Source organism: Punica granatum, chromosome 3 (genome assembly GCF_007655135.1).
Source record: "Punica granatum isolate Tunisia-2019 chromosome 3, ASM765513v2, whole genome shotgun sequence".
NCBI classification, from domain to species: Eukaryota; Viridiplantae; Streptophyta; class Magnoliopsida; order Myrtales; family Lythraceae; genus Punica; species Punica granatum.
This window is the reverse complement of record NC_045129.1, coordinates 3,263,633-3,290,864: the sequence shown is the minus strand read 5'-3', so window position 1 is coordinate 3,290,864 and position 27,232 is coordinate 3,263,633. Positions and strand designations below refer to the sequence as shown.

Here is a 27,232-nt window from a genome sequence, read left to right as displayed (position 1 = left end):
CTAATTCCACCAATTTCGATTTCAAATCCAATTCCAATATCAGTTCCGATTCTGTTTCACGTGAACCGATGAACCAAATGGAAGTATTATGCTTTGAGATGCAGCCCAAACAGATGTACAATTGTATTCCTGTTCTGGCTCAATATATAATGTCATATATCGCATCGATTTCCATATATATTATATATATTATATGAAAGAAAAAAAATTTAGTGAAGCAAGCAATGAACTTATGCGGGAGAGCGAGTCTGATATCCAACACTAAATCTTTTATTGGCTGGGCTATGACTTAACTTCCCAGTCCAAAATATCATCCAACAAGCGATTACAACTGAAGGAGTACCACAATTGAATTGCCCCATACGAATTTTTTGAAAGCAAAATGTCATCACCCCGTGTATACCGTACTTCCTCCAATATAAGACTCCATTTGTCATGGCCCAATCATATGATCAGTCGAAATGTGCAGGAGCCTGAGCGGGAGGATGAATGGAGTTAACGCATTGAGTCCAAACTTGGTCGCTTCTCTTAAGTAAATCTTCAGCGGATCCCACAAAATCATGGACCTTAAGATGACGTTCCTAATGATGAGAGATAATGTTTAATTGTGAAACTTCATCCACAAAAGGAGATGTGTTTTCCTGAAACTTATTCATTGCTAGTTTGTAATCAAAGGGAAATAGAGAAGTATGAGAATAGAAAATTGTCGTACATACCTGCACGTATGCATCGTGGCAGGGCTTCCCGACCTTTACAAGTTCTGCGCAGCAATCTTTGTTGGTGGCGGCCCTACGTTCATAGCCACCCTCAAACGGATGGACTCTCCACATTGTTTGGTCATTGTTCCATCTGCACATGTCTTGACGTCAACTTGTGCAGCCACAGGATTGAGGTGGTGGACAGTGCAACTATATTGATGATGAGGAGGATCATCAGAGAGCAAACCCCTTTAACGATTCCATGGCTTCTCACTCTTTCGCTTTATTGGGATGACTCTATTCTAATAAAGTTATGAAACTTTGTTATTGTCTTGATAGAACTATCACTTGGTATTTATATATAGGTGTGCAGATTAGGATCCGACTTGCAATGATTGAATATAAATTAATGGAAACAGGTTTAGCTGATCAATGAAGATATGTAACGGTTTATCATTAATTGAAAGTAAGAATTACTCATGTAACTTTTTATTGGAAGCATGCTATATTAGTAATTATCATATTGCAACGTACGTCTTAGCTTCCGGTTTAGTTATCTTTTTCTAGGCGTCTTCATTTCCAGAATAAAACAAAAACGAGTATCTCGGCCAATTGCACTCATATAGTGCATATGTGTACGATACAATTATAAATAAATTAGGATAAACCGCATCATATCTTCATAGTCACCCGCCATGGCCGCATGGAATGCAGTCATTCCTTTTCATTCGCTTTTTGAACGACAATAGTTATTCAATATGCAATTAGCAACATCCTTGTATCCTCTCTGCAGTGGATTTTAAATTTCCCATCGAGTCAGAGATTAGACGGTGCTTTATACCATGAGGAGAAATTCAAGTCCGCTGTGTGCATCATTGAGGAGAGTATACAAAGATGTTGATACTTATATATTCAGTCACTCGAAAAGCAATGTTGAGAACCATCGAGAATGACAGCACTGCATGTGGCCATGGCGTGCATGAATGTGACAATGAAGTTAGGTGGTTTATCCTACTTTATTTAAACGTGTATTGTTCAGACATGCCCAATATGATGCTTATACGTATATTGAAAAAGATTTGCATAACGAATGAATTAATCTTGCAATTAAATTTCCTACACGTCTTTATTTTTGAGGAAAAAAAAAGAAATTAAGGGTCTCCCTTATACTTGAAAATAAATAAATAAATAAATAAATAAATATAAGAAGGTATAGCGCCATCGGTGCACAATCTCACTTGATAATAGATTTCAGGTTCGATACTCGGTGGGACTATCCATTCCCTTTTATTAGCTATTAGTATTTTTAGTTTATAACACTAGGACTAGACCTCCCTTGTAACTAGAAAAAGAAGAAATAAATACCATTGTTCACCCCTTGAAACTGCACAGTCACGTATCTTTATTACCAACACCAGGATATGGGTCAGAGTTCTTTGCCACTCCTGTGTTTCTTTTCCTTCTTGCCTCTGAGCTTGAATTTAATAAATGGTTAATATGAAATGTTTATTTATTTACTTTTTTATTATTGTATCTTAATATTATCGGAAATGCAAAATCCTCCCACCACTCGATAAAGGTGCGCCTAATAATGCTCCTAACACTCGAGAAAGAAGGCGTATTGTAGTAGCATCCACCCTTGCTTAGGAATGAAAAAGTTTCGGATTTGATTCTCACTTGTGGGACTATACATCAATGCCCCTCTATTTAAAAATAGATATAGATTTTTATTTCCTTGAACTCTCTTATAAGCCTCTACTGTAATGGAAAAAGAATTCTCAAAACATTCACATATATTAAATAGCCCTTGAATGTGTGCACATTACAATTTAAGTCTTTGTTAGTAGGATTTGATAAGTAGGAGGATTTCAAAGTTAACTATTAGGAGTATGTATAATTTACTCAAATTAAAGACATGTAATTTACTTAATACTTGCTCCTTTGATCGAACAAGTTACCTTCACATGAGATGCCCATGGATTCAAGCTATTACACTAACTGATGGACATGGTGCGATCCTTTTGCAATATGAAAATTGACGTTTCTCCTATTCTATATGTGAAGAGTGAAATCAAGATGTTCCGGATTAGTGGAGTCTCTCTATTTTTTAAATTTCAAATGGTTAAAAGAGGGTAGGACATAACTTATCCAATCTCCATGCCAAACCATGTCACGCGATTGATGTCTACTAGAAATCGGGTCGGCAAGAAAAAATTGTTCCCATGATCAATTTTTGTTTCTAAGTCCTCTGTGTGTTTGCCAATTTTTGTCATTTCGAATTTGTATTTATGAAATTTCACTTAATTCCAGAGAAAAATCTTTTGGAAAGAAAAAAGGAAAAAAGTTCCATTTATTAATTTGAAGTATATGTCAGTTTTGCTCCTATATTTTAATGACTTCAAATTATTTTCTTACCTTTGCAAGACAGTTTGTTAATATTGTTATTCCTTTTAAAAGCTTTCATAATTTTGACCCCAATGAATTTGGCTATTGAAACAAAACATTTTTTTTTTTTGCAAATCAAAGTATAAACGGAATGCATAACTCATCATAATTATTTATCTTAACTGACCTATGATTTGGCCAAAAAAGAAACTGACCTATGATATATTTATTAGAGTTGATCCTCTTTATAAGGTCGTCATTGTTTTTGGCCTTTCAGATTTCATAGAAAGGGAAAAAGAGAAAAAGAAAACAAAGAAATCAAATGGCAATGAAGAAGACAACGCTTGCGTCTTTTATCTTAGCATTGGTCCTGATAGCTCTTGCTGAATCGGGCAACGCGAGCAAGTGCGTGGACACCTGTACGCCCGGTTGTATGGTGCAAACCAAGGGGAAGGGGACCTGGGAGGAATGCAAAGCTGCATGTGAAGACTTGTGTTTTCACATGGATAGGAGCCCAGGCCGTAATTGCTGGGCGGATTGGATGTGTGACTGGGGCGACTGGGCATAATTTCATCTGGGCGTGCGTTTCATCCTATTCATAAGATACTTTAATTTTTCTTCTGAATTACTCAATTAATATTGTATTTATCAATGTTTGTGGGGGTACCTCCATGTTTTATGTAACTACGGACACGTTCCGTTTTTCTTACAAACCGTTGCCATGCGTGTGGCTGCTTAAATAATCATTGCTTATCATATGCCACCTCGTGGTCTCGTAATTGTTTCTTGTTGGTGCACTGTGAGTAGCAACTAAATCCAAGAAAAGGTTTGTTATTTTATTGGTACTAGTTGTGTAGCTCGCGCGCAGCGCAAGTACTTGTGTACTTTTACTTTTCGTTGGTACTTTGTATATTAAATTTGTGAATTCCATTGGTAATAATAATGGATAATGATAGAGGAGATGAAATATCAATAAGTTTCAGAATATTTTGAAGTAATACACGTACATTTATATACATTTATATATATATATATGTATGTATTTTTAGGGGTAGATGTTTCGGCATTTATCTTAGATTGATAGTCATGAATTGAGTCGAAAAATCTAAATATTCAAAGAGCAAGAAGATAAAAGAAGAAGAAATAGACAGAGGGATTGAAATTAGAAAATGGAATAACACTTGACTGAAATAAATACGGGCTGTTCATCCAAAAAATAAACTTAGGCTATTTATTGATGTAAGGAAGTCAAATGGACAATCAATGAGGTGCTACGGCAATGCTTGAAAATACTTGGTGAATGGCTCTCGTTTAAAGAACCGAGACTTCTTGTCGTATGTGATTTAGGAGTATTTCAAATACATATATATGTAGATTGAGTTAATTTTAAGCAATTTAAGGTGCAACCCCTTCCAAAGAGATTGCATCTGCGGTCTTCCCAAGAACACTCTAATTTTGTTCTTTTTTAGGATGCTTAATTGGGTGAAAATGCCTTAATTTAGTTGGCTAAGCTCATGGCGGTCTAGGAATTTGGCTCCAATTGGATTACGTTAGTTAAAATGGGTTGAATAATTAGAATCAGTGAATCTCTGCTTGTGTCTGCTCGTGTTTTTGCCTTGGCCCGAAATGCCTTTTTGAGGTTTAAATGTCAATCGGGTGTTTAGTTGATTAATTGAAGTTCAATTTGGCTAATTATGTAAATTCGACGCTTAGTTATATGAGGAATTGGGTCACTAATTCACCCACATAGAGACGTCCCAGGTTTAGAGAAGTCCTAGGTTTAATTTTGCAAAATGCTATATCTTAGCCTTGAGAGAATTAGGACTTTTCTTATCCTTGGGATTTAATTCGACTAATCACATCACTTGGCTTAATAAAGTTGGAAAAAATTTCAAGAAGATAAAAGATGAAATAAAATTTGGTTAGACTTAGGATTTGGACTTAGAATATTTTCTGGGCTATGAGCCTTGGGCCTATCTTGGTTTATGGGCCCCAGGCCCACTTTGGTCTTAGGAATTCACTTGGCCCATTTGATGGTATTGGGCCAAACAAGACCCATTTGGCCCAATTGTGATGTATGTGATGAATGAATGGTGAATGTACATGGATCTATGAATGGATGTATTGGGGTAATTGTAAAGAATGAATGGAAGCCCATCTTGAAATTGTAATTCGTATTTTGTATACATTATACACGAATAAGACTCTTGACCTTAGGATGAAACAATTAGACTTTACACTTTTAAAATTGACAAGTTAAGAAATGAACTAGAGGATTGTGGTATCGATTCCTCCGAGACTATTGCTTGCGAGCGATAGGATCGTAATAGAACTCCCGAATTCGGATCACTAGTTCAAGACCAACAATTAAATCCCTAGGTAGTTAGTGTCATGACCCCATAATGAATTAAATATGTGGTTTACCAGCCTATGAAAACGTTTAGTGGTGACTCCAAACCGGTCCCAAATAATCGAACTAATCTAACCCCAAGTTGGTCATAAATTACCCTCGGACACACGCCATCACTTTTGATTATCTTGTTGTTTGATGATGCCGTAATTGATCACATATTAGTTATCAACTAATGAATCTTCACTTTCTTTTTTTCTATTTTACAAATATATATATATATATATATATATTTGTGTAGTATGCAGCACAATTATAGGGAAACTTAAAAGCATCTTAGGTTGGTAGCTCATGCTAAATTGAATTCCAAAGTAGTGCCTTTTTGCTAAATTAAGCATGAAAAGTGATAAAATTTAGGATTTAGTCATTGATGTTATTATAAGGTTTGCTCTATCTGTCATTTAAATATTTCCTTCAGTTAAACTTTTTTCATTGCCAAAATATGGTTCATGAAAAGTACGGTTACTGGTCACGCTATCATCATTATTTATCTCTATATACTAAGTGAGCTTCCATTTTTATGTGTCTATCCTTCAATAATGTATTGTAGAACTTAACTTTTTATTGCACCATTTTATTCATATTCCAGGTCAGACATTGACATCGAAACTCTTCACACCATTTTTTATCCTAATTCTCTCTCTATTTTTTTTTCTATAACTTGCAAACTCTGGCAAAATATATAATATAAAAACAATTAAAATATTAAAATGCAAAATATTTTAAAAAAAAAAAAGAAGAGGAGGGACACTGTAGAGGGAGAAAGTGAATCTACTTGGTCGAGGTTTTGAAGTGTCTCTACACATTCAACTGAATGTTGGCAGCCAAAACAGGCGTTACCAAGATTTTTGCCATTTATATTTGCTGAGCTGTGAAACTTTCTCTTCAGATTGAAAATTGCTTTTACTTCCGAACGTTCTCACCTCTAACAAGTCCTCAACAGATCTATATTGCTAATTAGGCATCTTGCTTTGATCCAAATTACGTCTTTGACAAATTAAGTTAATTCATTTGACTTAGGTGGTGTTTGATAAATCAAGTGCTTAAAAATTAAACACTTAATTAGTTAAGGGATGAAATATATGGGAGGTGGAGAGGAAGGACAAGGATGATAAAAGTTTTCTGAGGAGCAAAGAGTACCGGTAAGTGAAAAATAACTTATTTTATTAAGTCAAATTTTTTTATTTATTTCATTAATTGATTTTTTACTTAATAATTAAGTAATTTAGAACTTCATTTCTTATCTTTTTCTGTTTCTTCCATGCACTTTCCCTTATGACTGACTTATAACTAACTCTGAAGCACTTATTTAATTAAGTTAAAACAAACACACCGTTATTCCTTTGGATTTCTTTCCTTGCGCATGCATCTGTAGTATTAAATGTTTTAGTCATTTTACCAATCAGGTTTTGGGAGTACTTTAAGCTTGAGCCAGTTACTAAATATCTTTTGGCAACTATTTATATTTTCCCATATTTTTGCTCTAGAATTGCTAAAAGGGAGTGAATTTTCCAGGTATGTTCTTCTTTGTTCTATTTGCAGTTACATCGCTAAGAAAATCTTGGTTTCGGATTCCGATGTTATCCCATGCAATTTGGAATGGAGTTAAATTCTCCTATGCATTTTGGGCTCTACAGGATTACAACATTCATGGTTCGGGAAGGATCTTTTTGTCTAGATAGTGTCCAAATATATAGTTGAAAGTTTCAGAATTTTTAAAATATATTTCAATATTAAATAAAATATTATAATCTAGTACTGGGATCACCCTTTGCCCCGAAGCAGGCAATCACTCCTCTCCGATCTCCAAACTGTGAGATGTGAGCCTCCTCAATGACCACCACTAGAACAATTTACGCCCATGGAATCATGAAAAATATGGCCAACCAATTCGAGATGAACTCAGGGCTTTAGAGGCTTGCCCTTTCCCTTGAGGCAGATATTGTAAGCCTCAACACTCCTCTCATAGATATTCCCCCTCCATGGTCTAAATTTCGGGACACGTGAGAGCCCGTAAGCTGCTGCTCTGTTGCACTTCTCGCCCATCTTTACAAGCTTATTGCAGCAGTCTTTCGTGATGTCATCCCGAGCATAGAAAACACAATCATATACCATCTGCCCGTACTCATTAGTCAGTGTCCTTCCGCACTGCCTCAAGAACTTCCAAAGGCCCTTCACTGGTTCGGGAGGTAGATGTTTCCCTACCCAAGGTGGAGGGATCGGCTTTGCCTCGACGAAAATTGCCCCACATATTATCAGCAACGTGACGATTGCTGAGAGGAGATTGTCCTTCTTTGCCATTGTTGCTTGAAGCTCTCGTTAATTTATCTAATAGAATTATATGTGTGTGTATATATACACATCTTTGTATATCGTTAATGAAGAAAGCCTCTAAATGATTGATGATGGAATGAATATCCAGCGGATTTGAGGAGTAATTAATATGTTAATAACTTACTTGTTAGTTTCCCCATCATGATTGATTCATAATAATAGCAATTGAAACGAATTTTGTAGATTATCGCGCGACTGTTACATATTATTAGAAGAGTTCGTCGAATGACCACCATAGCGAGGTGAAATTACGAGAAGATGAACGAATTAAATTGAAAAATTTCACGGTCACATCCTAAAACAATCTCTTATACTTACGCCCGCGTTTTGCCCGGTGCAAAAACTGCCTTAAATAATTTTAAAAAAAATATATGCGATATCGAGAAAGTAATATTTCTTATTTCTTTTATTTCTTAACAATAATAATATCATAAGATAATGGGTTTGGAGTGTTCATGAATTCATAAAGAATAAATTCCTTATTATAATATAACTATCATTGTTATCTTCAATTAATCTTATTATATAAACTCAAATAATAGAAAAAATCAAATATATAAAAAAAAAAACCTTCAAAATATAACATGGTGGTATGATTTTTTCATACGATGACTGCTCTTCTTTACCGGTCTATATTTTATATATAGCTACAATAATTTTACATACTAGATGACGCAGCAATTCTATTTATAAAATCTAAACATCTACATATCTCGACAATCTCTACTTTCTTTGTGTACTCTAGCATAAGGATACGAAATTATATGTATAATTGTATATATTTTTTAAATATGTTCCTTTTATATAGACTCATTCAAATTTCTAAAACTTTCTAGATATATTAACGTCATAATCATTATTTGATAATTATTTTTTACTGAATTTCCTTTAACACTAAACTCGAGCTTAGGATTTTTCGATCTATTAAAATTTAGTATAATTTATCATGTCAATTCAGTTGATATCCACGCATATTTAGTTTCGAGGTAGTCAAGAGTGCGCCTCATGTTAATTGGGCCAAAGAGTGGCCTGATCTAGTTCCGAGGTAGCTAAAAGTACACCTCTAGTTAGGCCCGAGTGTGGAGCTCGAGACTAGTTTGATATTTGTCCCCTCTTGCACGAGCACAGAAGAGGATGTCTGTCTCATTGTCAGTTGTTAAGGATGGGTGTTTAAGGGCACGTGACACGTGTTGAACCACATATTGCCGCGTGAGGGCGGGTGTTGAGATATGTTATCACACATGGAAAAATTGAGAAAGAAACCACAAGCTTATATGAAACTTGGGTCCTGTAACCATCAGTTTAAACTTTTGGTTGCAGATGGGCTCAAGTTTGTATAGGCCTAAGTGAGAATTTTTACATGGTATCAAAGCGGGTTAAATTTCCGCGAGCCCGTGTGGGAACTCACACCGCGCCAAGCCCAGTATGCCCGAGTGTAGCAAAAAAGAGCGCCTCGTGGCTAGTCCCCCCTCGCCCGAGTAGGAAAGAGAAGCCTGACTCAAGGTCAGTAGTCGAGGGCGAGTATCTAAGGACACGTGACAACGTGTAGGCAAAAATAGACTACACGTTGCATGTGAGGGCGGGTGTTGAGGATGTTAATCCCACATTAGAAAAATGAATGAATATCCATGGGTTTGTATGAGACTTGGATACCACCACTTATTAGTTTGAATTTTTAAATGGAAATGGACCCAAGCCTGTATAAGCCAAATTGAAATTTAATACGGTATCAGAGCGGGTTCCACTTCCGCATGCTCACGTGGGCTCACACTACGCCGACCCAATATCGAGAGCAGCCAAGAGAGCGCCTCGTATTAGTCCCCCTCACTCGAGCAAAGAAGATGAGCCCGGCTCGAGGTCAGTTGTTGGGGGCGGATATTTAAGGGCATGTAACAACGTGTAGGCAGAAATAGACCACACGTTACACGTGAGGACGGGTGTTAGGAATTATAATACCACATAGAAAAATAAAAGAATATTTATGAATTTATATGAGACTTTGATACCACCACTTACCAGTTTGAATTTTTAAGTGCATATAAACCCAGGTCTATATAAGCCCAATGAAAATTTAATAAAGAGGAATAAAACTTATTATAAACACAGATTCAATTCTACAATTTTAATGTTTATAGTTGGTGAAACTCATTCCTTTTATATGCCCACGTCTTTCTTCTTGATTTTTCAAAGTGAGTTTTAATTTAAACTCAACAATAGACATATTTATTGCTTTAAATATGCTAAATAAGGGTTGACTCTTGAGTATAAAACCTATAGTTTTATTCTTAAAAAGCATGCACGAATATGTAAGGTTTGAAAGTCTACAATAATATTAAATAAAGAATAACATGATATAGTTTAAGAAAATAAAAATGTTTGCATTTTATAAATTTATGAATAAGAAATTAAACATGGAATCTATTTTCATAATTGTGTCTTTTTATGTTTATAGAGTGAGAAAGATATTACTTATAACAAAAAATAATGTGTACAATTAATAGAAAGATATAACATAGAGGAGAAAACTCTGAGAATGAAAAATAAGTAATACTGTAATTGTTACTTTTATAGAAAATAAAGTATAGGTTTTATGTTTAACTCTTTAAAAAAAGATGAAATGGATATAGAGGATAAAGTAAAAATGCATAGAGTGAAATCTTATAGTAATCGATTAAAAAACAGAAAAAAAAAAATCTTGTATACGATAGAGATGAAAAATGTGACGTTATGTTTAATTGGGAACGTTAGAGGTTTGCATCCATAGATCACAAGATTATTATCATTATTATTTTTCGAAAACTAAAAGTGGGAGTTGAATTCGACGTGGACCGGACAGGCAACCTTCTGATGGTGTGACATTATTAGTATATAGTAATCATAAAAATGAAAGAAGTAGGAAACTCTTGTATATGGAATAAATAGAGGTATTTACCTAAAATGGCTCATGGTTTGTCCGTTTTGTCAAATTTATCCTATGCTTTTTTTTTGTCAAATCTATCACATGATTTACTTTTTGCATCAAATCTATCTCGGCGTTATCTTTTCCATCGACATCTAACGGCCGTACTGACATGGTGCCTACGTGGCAAGTGTGGCCCACTATCTCTCCACATGCTACTTCAGCACGGCCATTAGATGTCGACGGAAAAGATAACGCCGAGATAAATTTGATGCAAAAAGTAAACCATGTGATAGATTTGACAAAAAAAAAGTATATGATAGATTTGACAAAACGGACAAACCATGAGCCATTTTAGGTAAAAACCCCGAATAAATAAGAATTTCTCTAGAGAATAGTAAGATACTTTTTTAAGGAATAAGTGATCCGAAATTACCCAATTGATTAACCGGGTTACTCGATACCTTGCCGGGTTTAAAAACACCACACAAAAAGTGGAAATAAAAATTGAAAAATTAGAAAAATGAAGCATCTGGAAGTGGAACGCTTTGCGGCCCAAAATTTGAAAAGGAAAAATTGCATATATTCTAATTTGTATAGTATTTTCAAAATACCAAACTTCATCTAAATTTTCTAGATAAAAACTTTAAGAAAAAATATTTTCTAGAAATAACAGGTCTGAGTATAACAACGAGATCATTTGCCCGATGGGTCGGCCAGGTTAGTTGCCATCTTATTTGAGTCAGCTTGAAAAACACTATCTAATGAAGGACACTTAAAAAAAATCCATTGATTGGGGGCACTTTACCCCTGAGTGGTTCGACGTGCCTCGAAGTACATTAGTTAGATCCATTGGACTTAAGGATAATCATGGGGCAGATCGAAAATATTAAGTACATTGCTGGCTTGCTATATGAGGGGGTTGGCTATATTGCGACCATACAAATACATTTACCTAGACTGACCAATCGCATTGATTCAACTGAATTATCCTGAACAAGCAAATATTGCATAGGAAAACGGAAAGCTAAAATGAATCGCAAAGCGATATCAAAAGTCAATTAGTAAAGATTTCTAGATCTAAAAAAAAAAATCTGGTGTGCTTAATAAACAGTAAATTTATTTTGCAAAATTAGCGACTAACCTACAAATAGTTAGGCACTTATCTAACCCAGAAACTTAACCCAATAACTGGTGAAATCTTCTCCTTTCATATTTTATTAAGATTTTTTTTTTGTACTTTCGGACATGGGAGGACCAATCCTTCAATATATATTATTCTTCAACTAAACTCAACAGAATATATTTCCCCAACCAAAACAATCACGAATCTCTTTGTTACACTTTCGCATATAAACATTAGGAATATCTATCACAGAGAAGACAAAAGTTCCATTTTCTTATTTCTTCACTCAGCTACAAAACAATCTCAGATTTGAAATTCCAAGTTACGAATGTTAACTTGTAAGGACCACGGTTCGTATCCCAAAAATACTAGTTGTTTATGATGTCATTGGGCCTTATATATAAATTCCCCTTTGCACAACCAACGTAGGATTTGTTGGGCATGATGTAAGTTCCACAGGTAGCATTCTAATTTCCATTTCGGGCATTCTTAATTTCAATTCTCGTTATCTGGCCTCTTCTGATTCATGCCAGTTTCGGTTTTCCAGACCATAATTTGACAGAAAGAGTACTTGAGCCTTACCGAAGATACATTATCACCTCGTTTTGGCTCAATAGTATCATACATAATAATTTCCAAATTAAAATAATAATGAGTGAAGGCAATCAGCAATGACAGAACGATCTGATGCGTACCTATCTATGAAACTTATTATTCTTGGAGTTTGGCTATACTTTTCCAATGTAATTCATCATCCAACAAGCAGTTACAACTCTCAAGGACTGCAAATTGAAATAATTAGAAAACTATTGTCGTCACGCGCTCCATGCATGTCGTCCTCCCTCTAGGTGGAAGATTTCATTCCGATTGGATCATACGATCAGTAAAAATGATCAGGAGCCTCCGCAGGAGGGAAGACGAATTTCACAACATTAACACACTCATTCCAAACTTCATCGCTTCGCCGAAGCAAATCCGCTTTGGTCCCCACGTAGTCGTGTTTCTTAAGTTTAAACTGCTTAAAAAAAGACAATCATTTTACTGAAACTAATTTCACCGGTTTGTAATCAAAGGGAAATAGAGAAATGTGAAAAAATGACTTACCTGTGTGAAAGCATCATGGCAAGGCTTCCCGATCTCGACAAGTGCGATGCAGCACTCGTCGGGTGGTGGAAGCCCCGTATTATAAGCCACCCTTCTCCGTAAGAAATGTGCACATTCTTTGTCAATTATTCCAGTTGCACATCTCATGAAGTCGACTTGTGCAGCCACAGGTTTGAGAGTCAATAGTGCAGCGCTGATGACGAGGAGTATCATTAGAGAGCAAAACCTATTCATTGATCCCATGGCTCCTCTCACTTTTGATATGTTGTATGAGTCTCCTCAAAGTAATGTAACTTGCCGGTATATATATACACGAATTAGTACTTGCAATGATTAAAGATAATATTTGGAATCATGTTTTGATGAGTAATGATGAATATACATAACGTCTTACTTTTGTCATTAATTAAATGTAAAAAAAAAATAAATTGAGAAGTGGTTCTCTTAATTAATAATTGGAAGGTTTGCTAAATTAATCATATTATAGCAGCGATACGCGAGAGGGTGCATCAGAAATCTTATGTATTGAACTTAATCCAACACTCAAGTGGTTTAGTCTCGATTAGGGTGTAAAATTCATTTCACTTAATATTCCGTCCTCTTCTTGCCACTTTTCTCTCACCCTCACTCTCAATGCACTTACGTGTTCAATCTTCCTTCACATATTAAGAATGTGTTTGGTTTTTGAATTGAGTTGAGTTTTGATTTTAATTGGTTTGTAATGATTGTATTATTGAATTATGAGAAAAAAGTGTGAAAAAGTAATGAATAGTTGAGAGAAAGTAATGATTATGTTGTTGAATTGTGAAAAAAATAATGAACGATGAGAAAATTTACTATTAAAAATTGAATTGAATTGTTAAAAAATAAAAAAGTAATTATTGTATTGTTGAATTGAAAATAAATGAAGTTGAGTTAAGTAGAGTTGAAAATTTTTTAAAAAATCAAACATACCCATAATGATTCTCCCCTCGGAGGGAGGAGTCCTAGTACAGTTATATAAGGCACCGACTTAAAATCAAAAGGTCTTATGGCTCGGTACTCATCAATAAAAATTATGTGTCCTTTATTTCTTATCCTTGTATAAAACTCATGAAACTTTCTTATCACCAAAAAAAATCTCAGCTCTCAACTATCCCATAATCTCTCTCCAAATTTATCAAACAGAAAAAAAAAAAAGCAAATTATCAAAACAATATAACTTTTCTCTCACACTCTCACCCTCACTCTCAATTTCTCAGTTGCCATGTTTGATCAACGACTTAGGAATGAGAGTTAGATGGGGATTTTGAATTCCGTAAATATTCATGCTACGTTTGGTTTGTAAGTAACATTTTAAAATCAGATTTTGATTTTAAAAAAGAATTATATAAATGGTTATATATGAGGCTCACCCTTTAACTTTGTATGAGTTATTTTGTTTTATTGTTGGTAAAATTAAGTCGAAATGTGATTTTAAAATCACACTAACAAACCAAACAAAGCAATCCTAAAATATATATGTTTGGTCTATTTCATGGTTTCGGATTGGGAAAAGAATGTGAAATGACTTACATGTCCAATAGTTAATATTTTTTTAAAAATTTAAATAAAATAACTTCGAATTTTAAAAGAGAAAATCTTAATAGTCGAAGAACAGTCAAAGCTAGAGGAGAAAGGGCAGTAGTTGCCCGACGACGGCGACCACCGCCTCGACAAGGTCATCGTTGACCTCGACATGACAGTGGTGGCAGGCATTGGGCAGCCACTGCCTCGGAATCGCGAGCCCCTCTTTCCCTCGCTTGTAGCCTCAAGGTCAATGGCAACCTTGCTTGGAATGATGGTGGCTGGTGTTGGGCCACCACCGTGCGTTTCCTTTTATCTATTTCTTCAATGAGAGAGAGGGAGGGGCTCAAGGAATCCGCAGCAGTGGTCGCCGCACATCGACCACAATTGCCTTGTAGAGGTCATAGGTGACCTCATTGGGGTGGTGGTGGCCGATATTGAGCACCATTGTGCCCTTTCCATTCCTATGGTAGATCTGGAAAATTTGGAACATAATTAGGGCATTAATGTCATTTTAGATTAAAAAAAGGATAAATCTCAGTCCACTTTTAACCCACCGCTGACCAGGATTAGATAATAATATCAAGCTTAATTTCTAACCCAATTTATATCGTGGATTGTCGAAACACATGATAATCGGAATTCCATCGCACCTTTTATCTTGACGATTACACAAATGGCCTAAGTGCTCTCTCCTTTCTCAGAGAAAATACCTCCCAACTTAACTTCGTGCATAATCTCCTCCAAAATTATCAAATAGAAAAATTATCAACATAGTATATAAGCATAATCTCCATCTGATCATTCTTCTTTTTCTTTTTCTAAAAATTGTCGCAAGTAATAACACGGGCGCGGCGTTTTTTGGAGGTATCTTATAAGACATTTTACTTATATGTGATGGATATGATAAATGTTTTAAGTCATTCTGGTTCATTATTTTGTAACTAGAAGTGTTCCGAAATAATTTCTAGCCGTGCTAATGGTTGAAAAATAAAGGGCTTGTTGAGGAATGAAGAAATTTTTTTCCTTTTCCCTCACTTAAAGAATCCGGAAAAAGAAAATTATAGGTTTCAGTAAGGGTCAGAATTTCTCGTGCATTACTGATAATGTACTATGAAATAAAGGGGTTCTAGACGCCGCCTAGCAAAAAGGGGGTTTTTCCCAGGGGTCGCGGTCGCTAGCTCAATGTTATAATTCGTCAGGGTCGACCTATCACCAGTAAGACATGATTTACCGTGGGTCGAACCTCGACAAATATATAGACCCTAACATGTTTCTCTTGCTGGCCTCCAGCTAACCTGTATCGATGATATTTTGAACAAGGTCTAGTGGTCGAGGCTGGCTATCTAACGTACATTATTAGCTATCTGACAAGGTGGCTATATTGCGACCATCCAAATTCATTTACATTGATTCACCAATCGTATTGATTCAATTGAATTATCTTCAACAAGCAAAATCTTGCATAAGAAAACGGTAAGCTAAAATAGGTTAGAATGCGATATCAAAAGTCAATTAGCGAAGATTTTCAAAACTATTTCTTTTAATTTTCTAGGCTTCGGCCTCGTCTAATGAACAAAAAAAAAATTCAAAACTAAATAAAATCTGATATGATTAAAAAGCAGTTATCTATCTATTTTGCTAAATCTGCAACGAACCTACAAATAGTCAGGCATTTATCCAATGCTTTTCAACGCCTCCTTTCATATTTCCAAGTTTTCTTTTTTATTTTCCGATGTGGGACACTTAATTTTCGATATAATATTATTCTTCAACCGAACTCAGTAAAATAAAATCTCTTTGTTGCCCTCTCGCATTTCAACATAGAGAATTTCCATCGCGGAGAAGACATAAGTTCCTTTCTCTTTTTTCTTTTTTGAAAATCCTAAGGTGCAACAAACGTTAACCTCCACAGGTTAGCGTGGACGGGTAGCATTCTGATTTCCATTTCTGGCATTCTTAATCTCGATTCTCGTTATATAGCCTATTCTGAATCATGTCTCCTTAAGGATTTGCAGGCCACGATGAAAGAGCACTCGAGCCTAATCGACAAATACAATATCGTCCCATTTTGGCTCAATATTATCACACATAATAACTTACAAATTAAGTTATAATGAGTGAAAGCAATCCGCAGTGACAAAACGATCTGATGCATATATATCAATGAAACTTCTTATAGATCGGGGTTTGACTATACTTTTCCAATCTAATTTATCATCCAATAAGCAGTTACAACCCTCAAGGACTACAAAGTTATGGATCACTTGAAGGAATTAGAAAACGACTGTCATGAGGCGATCCATGTATATGTCGTACTCCCTCTAGGTGGAAGATTTCATTCTGAGTGAATCATACGATCAATAAAAATGATCAGGAGCCTCCGCTGGAGGGAAGACGAACTTCACAACGTTAACACACTCATTCCATACTTCATCGCTCCGCCGAAGCAAATCCGCTTTGGTCCCCACGTAGTCGTGCTTCTTAAGCTTAAACTGCTTAGAAAAAGACAATTATTTTACTGAAACTAATTTCACCGGTTTGTAATCAAAGGGAAATAGAGAAATGTCAAAGAAGGCCATACATGCGTGAACGCATCGTGGCAGGGCTTCCCAATCTCGACAAGCGCAGTGCAGCAGTCGTCAGGTGGTGGAAGCCCCGTATTATAAGCCACCCTTCTCCGTAAGAAATGTGCACATTCTTTGTCAATTATTCCAGTTGCACATCTCATGAAGTCGACTTGTGCAGCCACAGGTTTGAGAGTCGATAGTGCAGCGCTGACGACGAGGAATATCATCAGAGAGCAAAATCTATTCATTGATCCCATGGCTCCTTTGACTTTTGATTTTTCGGATGGGTCTTTCCTAAAAGAAATGTAACTTGGTTATATGTATACACAAATTAGGACTTGCAATGATTAATGATAATATACGGAATCACGTTTCGATGAGTAATTATGAAGATACATAACGCCTTACTATTGTCATTTATTGAATTAAAAAAATTGAGGAGTGATTCTCTTAATTAATTAATGATTGGATGGCTTTGGAGGGTCTTATTGGAGGTCTCGGCTCTCGGCGAATTCAAACTTTCTTGCAATATGGATGAACGCAATAATTATATAAGACATGAACACTAAATATATTTAGCATCTATATATATATATATATAACACGTATACAAAAATAAAATCCCAAGCTGAATTCTCATACAGTCATATCATCAAAAATAAAAAAGAAGCTCTCTCGCGATGCCACGTCATTCTTTTATTTAATAAAAAAATTTTATATTCTTTTATAATATAAAAATAGTATATATTCATAATATATTTTTATCCGTTTAATTATGTAAATTTTATATTTGTATATATCCATACACCCATATGTAAGGCGATTCCCAAAAGAAAATTTATAAATATATTTCCTTTTTTACATAAAGATGCTAGTAATAAGTATATATTGTTTGGAAAATAAATCATGGGATTACATTTACGATTACTTATGATATTATTTCATTTTATGTTAGTACATATTATATTCTCAATTATGATTTCATTGCTTATAATACATAAATATATATTTTAAGTCGTCATGTTCTTATTGAAATAATCATAAATAAGACTTCCAATATATCCTAATGAAGAAGACTTCCCCTCATTTTTCTTAGATTTGTTCTTTCTTTCTGACCATTTGTTATGATTTTTCACAAAGAATTACATGTGAGAGTCTCCAATTTTTTTTTTTAACTTTCACTTTGTTGATTTTTTTTAATATTTGAAACTGATCCTATAACATTAACTTTGACTTTTCAATAGGATCTTTAATTCAAATCCAAATTGGCTTCTCAATTGTAATACTCTTTTGGTTTATTTGCCCTTAATATTTCTTTTTCATTTTTTTCCGCTGAAGATTTTTCCATAAACTTTGAGTTGAGTAGTTATACATTATGATGATGATTCTTATTATTTTATAGTTTTTTTTGTTTTATGAATTTTTCTTTTTATCCTTATATGCATATGGAGCTTTAGAAGTAGGATGTTGATTTCTGAATATACGAATGACTAATCGATTTTTTTTTTATATTTTCTCTTATTTATTAAGGCTTCAATTCCAAAATGTCTTCTTAATTATAATATTGTTTTCTTTTCCCTTAATATTTCTTTTCATTCTTTTCCGTTGAAGATTTTTATTCATAAGGTTTTAGTTGAGTAGTTATAGTTAATATAGATTATATGTATATGTTAATTCCTTGGCATATATAACAATATATTTTGTTTGTATTATATATATGCATATATTTTGATTTCATTATTGTAACCTTATGATCTTTACATATATATACATTGATTCCTTTTTCATATGTACAAAATATACTCCTTTTGGATTATATACTAATTGAAAATCGCGTGCATTGCACGCGGAAAAACTATTTTTCTCCATCTACGTATATGGCTACTTCACATATTATAGTTTTATTTATTGAAATAAATATTGCAAGAAAACAACTGGAAAAGTGATGAACAAATATCAAGAACAGAATTTTTTAAATAAATGTTTTATAGAAATGGCCCGTAAAAGAAATAAATGCCTTTGCTTATACCGTTATTCGTTGTCAATCAGTATGATATATATATTAAAGATGCAAAAAATTTACGGTTAATTCAAGTTTTGCTACCTCAATATTTAAAATATATGACAACCGAACTAAATTTGATCCTAATATTTTAGACTCGATGGTGAAAAACAATATATCATTTGGATACTACAGGTCATCCAAGGTGAAATTCGATAGTTCTTGGTTGAAATATCATATCGTTACCCGATTTATACTATTGCCATATGAATAAATAAATACATATACGATGAGAATTATCTGTAGATAAATTTGCATTTGAGATATTATTTAGACAAGAAATATTAGGAGGGATACTACAAGAATTTTTATTTTGTGGATATCGATCTTAAATAAAATTAAAAATTATCATATCCAGTCAAGATGGACAACTAAGACCTACTCTTACTAATCAATAAGGTAGATAGTCCTAAGGAAATAATGTAGAACTAGAGACGAAGCCTTGCCAAACTAAAGAATCAGGAGGACTTCCAGATGGACTCATTGGACTCAAGCTCAATGGCTGAGAAATTATAATTTTTGGTCACTAGGGTGGCCAATGGGCTTGATAGGGGATTAGGAAAATGAAATAAAGGAACATGAGAGTCACACTAGACATTACTTCCATCCTTCTATGCATATACATTTGCAGTTATGCTTTATTATAGGTATATATTCCTTCGTTCAGATTGTTTTATATACTTCCGATGTTCAATGAAGTCGAGCAGTCCTAGAAGACTAAACTTCATGACTTGTTGAATTGAAATCCCAATTTTCCTTTCTTTTTTTATTTCTTATGGTAATACTGAGACCGAAATTTCTATAATTTTTACCTCTTAAAATTGAGAAAAAAGTACTATTATAAATTATCAATGTCTAACTTTAGATAATGTAAAAAATAAAGGGAATATAGTAGAGTGGGACACGCTTTCACCTAAGAGTCAAGGTTTGAAATTCCATTCTATTTCTCGCCTGTAAAAGTTCTCGTGTTCCTATATTTTTTCAATTCCATTTTGGCTAATTAGGTCCATGGGCATTCTTTATGACAAAGAACAAAAAAGGTACTAAAATTGTAAATAGTTAGTAATATAATATTCACAAAATCGAGTGGTCACACGGAGTATTTTATAGGTAGGACTTTCGACATTACGTTACATATAAAGATAGAATTAACATATAAAAGCAACTTGGGATTTCTTAACATTCTTTCGGTTCCAAATAAGCCGCGACATATTATTCAAAAAGAAAAAAAAAGAAAAAAAAAAGAACAGCCATAGACATCTCGGGTGCTCAATTAAATGATATGAAGGCTTTTATGAAGGTTGATGTAGTAATCCTATTTTACAAACAATATAATACGGAGTATAACTTTTTCCAAGTAGTAACCTTTTCACAAAATGTTTGAACAAGGCTTTTCTTTTTCTTTCAATAGTTTAAAGTTTCATAATTTTTAAAATATATTTCAATATATTAAATAAAATATTCTAATTATAATATAATACTTGCCGAAGACGCAGACAATCACTCCTCTGTAATCTCGAAATTACCACCACTAGAACAATTTAATTCGAGGTTAACTCAGGGCTTTAGAGGCTTGCCCTTTCCCCTGAGGCAGATGTTGTAAGCCTCAACACTCCTCTCATAGATATTCCCCCTCCATGGTCTATATATCGGGACACGTGAGAGCCCGTAAGCTGCTGCTCTGTTGCACTTCTCGCCCATCTTTACAAGTTTATTGCAGCAGTCTTTCGTGATATCATTCCGAACATGGAAGACATACTCGTACACTATCTGCCCGCACTCATTAGTCAGTGTCCTTCCGCACTGCCTCAAGAACTTCCAAAGGCCCCTCACCGGTTCAGGAGGCAGGTGTTTCCCTACCCAAGGTGGTGGGATCGACTTTGCCTCGATGGCAATTGCCCCACATATTATCAGCAATGTGACGATGGCTGAGAGGAGACTGTCCTTCTTTGCCATTGTTGCTTGAAGCTCTCGTTAATTTCTCTAATAGAATTTTTATGCATATATATATATACATATATTTGTATATCATTAATGAAGAAAGCCTCTAAATGATTGATGATGGAATAAAAGTCTAGTGGATTTGATGAGTAATTAATATGTTAATAGCTTACTTATTAGTTTCCCCTCACAATTGATTCATAATATTAGGAATTGAAACGAATCTTGTAGATCATTGGGCGACGGTTACATACTTTTTTTTAAGAGTTAGTTTAAGGACCACCTTATCAAGGTGAAGTGAAATGAAAATGAAGGAACCAAGTTGAAATTTTCATGATCGCATCCGCAAATAATCTCTTATACTTATGCCCGCATTTCACTAAGGGTGCAAATACGCCTCGGATAATTATTTAGAAACATGTGATACCAAGAACTCATTATTTCTTATTCCTGCTTTTTTTTTAATGATAATAATAGCAAAAGATAATGGACTTGGACTGTTTATGAAATCGTGAAGAACAAATTCCTTATTATTAAATAACTATCATTACTATTTTTAATTGATCTTATTATATAAACTCAAATAATTAAAACAATCAAATACAGAAAACAACCTATAAAATATATGGTATTATTTTTTAAGCAGTGACTGCACCTTATTACTGGTCTATTTTTTATAGTTAAAATAATTTTTCATATTAGATGATTTTACAATTCCTTTTACAAAATCTAAACGTCTACTTATTTAGAAAATTTCTATTTTATTTGCGTATTCTAGTATAAGGACACAAAATTTTATCTATAACTTTATACAATTTTTAATTATGTTGTTTTTATATAGAGTAATTCAAATTGATAAAACTTTCTAGATATATTAACATGATAATCATTATTTAAACATCATTTTTTTATTGAATCTTCATGTCAATACAGCTGTGGTTTTTCTATTTTTTTTGTATAATAGCTTATAATGATGTATAATCCAACATTTTAAGGTTGATACATGGTGAAACTCATTCTTCTTATAAGTCCATGTCTTTCTTTTTTATTTTTCGATGTGAGTTTTAATTTAAACTCAACCATAGACATATTTATTCTTGTTATCATTTTTTTATATTGTTGTTTTTATTTTGTGAAGTGCGCTTTAAATATAATTTACTCATTTCAAAATAATCTTCTCATTTCATCCTCCGACGAGCCATCCGTTTGCTGGCATCCTCCCGAGGACGGAGTTGGCCGGTGTTAGGGCCCCACCGCCCCTCTCCACCTCCTCGATTGTTCTTTTTTATTTCAGATTTTTTTAAATTTAAAGACATCTTATGAGAATAATTTATGGATGTATTTGTCATTTACATTTTATATCTCAATCCTCAGTACACCCCTAAAAGCTGGATTAGTATATCTTATATCCTTGACATTTCAAGTCCCACCTCTTCCCATCCCCATCCCTACGCTAAATCCAACGACCAAATATAGTGAATTCATTAAGTACATTATCAACTAGCATGGATTGGTTTGAGCAGTTCGGTGTTTGTTATCTCTCAACGAAATCTTGGATTCGAGTATTGTGCATTGAAAAGATCCACTAGTTGTGGGAGTTTTGCCTCTTAGCATGTTGACATGACTTGAATTAAATTACTTAGACTCATTAGACTTCTGCATGTACTATATTGTGTCATGCAAATTCATTTACATTAATTGATTATCCAATTAGTAAAGACTTTCAATTATGAGTAAAAGTTCGGGTGCTTAATGAACAGTAAATTTATTTTGCAAAATTTGTAACCGAACCTAAAAATAGTTAGGCACTTATCCAACCCGATAACTGGTCAAATCTTCCACTTTTATATATCAAGGTTTCTCTTTTTGATTTTTCAATATCGGACAACCAATAGTGGATATAACATACATAATTATTTACAAATTGAAATAATAATGAGCGAAAGCAATCTGCTTTGACAAAAAGATCAGATGCGTATATATCAATGAAACTTCTTATTGATTGGGATTTGACTATACTTTTCCAATGCAATTTATCATCCAACAAGCAGTTACAACTCTGAAGGACGTACTGCAAAATTGTTGTCGTCAGGTGCTCCATGTATGTCGTGCTCCCTCTAGGTGGAAGATTTCATTCCGAGTGGATCGCACGATCAGTAAAAATGATTAGGAGCCTCAGCAGGAGGGAAGACGAATTCCACAACATTAACGCACTCATTCCAAACTTCATCGCTCCTCCGAAGCAAATCCGCTTCGGTCCCCACGTAGTCGTGTTTCTTAAGCTTAAACTATTTAGAAAAAGAAAATCATTTCACTGAAACTAATTTCACCGGTTTGTAATCAAAGGGAAATAGGGGATATAGAGAAATGTAAAAGATTGCCATACCTGTGTGAACGCATCGTGGCAGGGCTTCCCGATCTCGACAAGTGCGGTGCAGCAGTCATCGGGCGGTGGAAGCCCGGTGTTATAAGCCACCCTCTTGCGTAAGAAATGTGCACATTCGTGGTCAATTATTCCAGTCGCGCATCTCATGAAGTCGACTTGTGCAGCCACAGGACTGAGAGTAGATAGTTCAGCGCTGATGACGAGGAAGATCATCAAAGAGCAAAACCTATTCATCGATCCCATGGCTCCTCTGACTTTTGATTTTTCAGATGAGTCTTTCCTAAAAGTAATGTAACTTGGTGTATATATATATACGAATTAGGACTTGCAATGATTAAAGATAATATACGGAATCGCGTTTTGATGAGTAATTATGAAGATACATAACGTCTTACTCTTTTTCATTTATTGAATGTTAAAGGAAAAAAGAATAAATCGGGAAGTGATTCTCTTGAATAATAATTGGAAGCGAAATTAATTATCCCAGTGACAACGACATAGATATAAAATGGGAAAATAGGAATTGGTCACCGGAATTGGAAGGACTTGGCCCAATAATGAATAAGACCAGCCCGATGTCTTAGTGGAGTAAAGGCTGAGAAGATGTAAGTTCGGCCCAAGAGAAGCCCATTGGGGCTCCAATCGAGAACTCGACCCGGCGTTGACTCGGTGATGAACTCAGTATAGAAAGAGCAACAGACCTTCTCTCTCTTCAATCTCTCTCTGTCTCTCTCTCTCTCTCTCCTCTTACCGGAACTGGGGGACACCTCATTCCGGCCAAATTCTGATCACTCGGGCTTGGTCCATATCACCCAGGATGGCTGAGAAGATGTCTGCTCGGCCCAAGAAGAAGCCTAGTCGGGCTCCGATCGACAGCTCGACCCGGCACTGACTTGGTGATGAACTCAATACAAAACGGGATATAGGTGGGAAACGGAGTCAACTAACTCATTCTGGCACCTAGACCTCTCTCTCTCTCTCTCTCTCTCTCTCTCGTGCATTAAACACTCTCTCCTGTTAGCGGAACTGGGGGGACACCTTATTCCGGCCAAATTATGATCACTCGGGCTTGGTATTCTGATACTCTTTCCTTTTCTTTTCTTTAGTGAATGAGTATACTCTTTTATCACTCGTCACTACAAAATAATTGCCATCCAGTGACAGATTTTTTATTCACAGCTAGGAATGTCACAAAAAGCGTACCCTTTAGTGGCGGCAACAGAAATCTGTGGCTATAAGTTGCTCATTTACCTACAGTCCACCAAAGCGTCATTGTAGTAGGAACATTACTGTCGATAAATTTTCTCATCAATAAAGATTACCTATACTGACAAGAACACTGTCACTATAGACTGCATTTGCCAATGAACAAAGCATATGTCAGTATTAGGGTATATTGTGATGGCACAAACAGCCGTCAATAATTTTAGTCTCTACTACATCACCGACGCATATTTCCATCAGTTAATTCGAGGTTGCCATGCTCTTTTAATCTACTATCACTGATCTAATGTGCATGAAATAACGATTAACTAAAAATATAAAATTAAATCTATTGAATGTAATTAATGAGATTTGATCCTCGAAAAATAGGGAAAGATTATTAGTCAAATAAGGAGTTGATATTGTTATGATTTGATATTGACTAATTTTGGTTACGATTTGATTCTTTCTTATCATTCTTTTTTTTTTTAGTATTGTCGGAAGTAGCGCATGCGTAGCGTTCTTTAGTGGCATTTTATAAGACATTTTAGTTATTATATGTGATGGATATGGTAAATGTTTTAAGTCAATTTGGTCCATTAGCTGTAAGTAGAGGTGTTTCGAAATAATGTCTAGTCGTGCTAATGGTTAGAAAAGAAAATTCAATTTTTAGTGGGGGCAATCCCTCACTTAAAAGTCCTAAAAAAATTAGGTCACAATATATGTCATAACATAATATTTTGCTTTTATATTAATTTTATCATAGTTTTTTAAAATTACATTATATAACATATCGTTTAGGGTATAGGGTCAATTTTATCACAAACTTTTGCTTTTGTGTTAATTTTATCACAACATTTTAAAATTACACCATTTAGCACATCGTTTAATGTATAGTGTCAATTATGCAATGACGTCAAATTTTTCGTAAAAATTAAATAGAAGGTTAATTTGGCGCTCACATGGATGAATAGTAGGTTCAGACTCTTGCCACTAGCAAAATAACCCATATTTTGGCCCGCTTAGTATCCTTTTACCGGCCTAACTCCCTCACAATCAATGCCTGAATCTCATTCTCACCTCGCTATAGCAAAAATTTCTCTTCAGTTCAGCACTTTGCTCTTTCTCCGCCCTCTTCACCCATGAGCTTGTCAGTCTCTCTCTTCACATTTCTTATTCTTTTATTCCCATAGAAGAAAACGAATTAAAATTTGCATTTTATTTGATTGACATTAGCTTCCTTTTCTTTCTAACAAATTTTCATCAATTATTCAATATATGAATTGCAATAAGTTCAATATGTGATTTTTTTTTTCATTTTGTTAATAGTGTGATTGCTTTTAAAAAGAACAATTTTGTATGTAAAGAGGCGGAAATAAGATTCGGGTATTGTTGGTGAGGGAGTCAGGTGGGTAAAAGAGCATCGGGTGAGTCTGAATATGGGCTATTCCGCATATGGCAATGGTCTGAGCCTACTATTCATCCATGTATGCCCCACATTAGCCTTTCGTTTAATTTTTACGAAAAATTTAAAGTCATGCTATAATTGACATTACACCATAAACGTTGTATTATAGTTTATTTTAAAAAATTATGATAAAATTGACATAAAAGTAAAATGTTATGCTATGGTATATATTTTTTCCAAAAAATTATATGTTTTAATGATGGTCGAATTTCTCATGCTTATCAATTATAAACTAACGCAACAATTGGGGTCCAGACGCCAAGCGAAAGGAGCTTTTGCCGAGGGTCACGATCACCAGCTAAACATAATATTTCCTAAAGGTCCACCAACCACCAGTAAAACATATGATTTACCGTGGGTCGAGCCTTGGCGAACGGACCCTAACCCGGTTTTCTCGCTGGTCCCCAGCTAAACCCTACCGACAATTTTAAGGACATGGTCTACGGATCGCGTGACCCTCGACGAAAGCTTTTCTCAATGGCTTTCGAGGGCTTTAATGGAGGTGTCGGCTCTCCGCAAAAGTCAAACTTTCTTGTAATGAATTAAGGACTTTTATTGGTATGGAAGAGTGCGCTAAATGCAAATTATTTGGGACATGACAACTAAATATAATTAGCATTTTCTCACATAAAAAAAAATTCGCTAGATGACATTGGGGAATTTTTTTTTTCTTTTGGTAATAACAAATTGGGGATTCTGTACAAAAGCAAAAAAAAAACAGAAACAGCAGAAGGTGAAGATTTTCATGTCATTTTGTTTGCTACTGATTTATCCATTATTCTATATGGTTGATGTCCAAATTATTGATTCCACTATTTGATGTATAATTGTTAACTCTCTGAGATATCCATTTTAATCATTTAATTAGTTCAATCTGACTTGTTGGTCAAATATTTTTATTCGTCTAAGGTTCAACATATTTTAGGATATATATGATAGTTGACTTCATACATATTTATTACAGTTATTTTGTTGCGGTAGATGATTTCTCTATGGTGGAGTTATTGACTATTTTGATGTGAAGATAAAGATCATTTTATAAACCGTAATCTGAAGGAATAATGTAGACATCTTTTTTTTTTTTACCTTATATTGTGTTGA

The 27,232-nt window shown here is 34.6% G+C and overlaps 1 protein-coding gene across 1 annotated transcript; it reads right to left on the bottom strand.

Moving 5' to 3' along the window:
- Nucleotides 1–12,732: 12,732 nt before the first annotated feature.
- On the bottom strand, nt 12,733–13,199 carry LOC116199457. Its single transcript, XM_031529803.1, has 2 exons — nt 12,957–13,199; nt 12,733–12,867 (listed from the first exon to the last, which is right to left on the bottom strand). Exons 1-2 carry the CDS (start codon nt 13,197–13,199, stop codon nt 12,733–12,735), a joined length of 378 nt encoding a protein of 125 aa, XP_031385663.1.
- Nucleotides 13,200–27,232: the final 14,033 nt, after the last annotated feature.

What these genes read in the sequence shown, in the direction of transcription:
- LOC116199457 (XM_031529803.1), bottom strand. Translation starts at nt 13,199, where the DNA reads ATGGGATCAATGAATAGGTTTTGCTCTCTAATGATACTCCTCGTCATC. An exon ending in GCCATGATGCTTTCACACAG is followed by an intron (nt 12,868 to 12,956) that starts GTAAGTCATTTT and finishes TTTTTTAAGCAG; the next exon opens with TTTAAACTTAAGAAACACGA.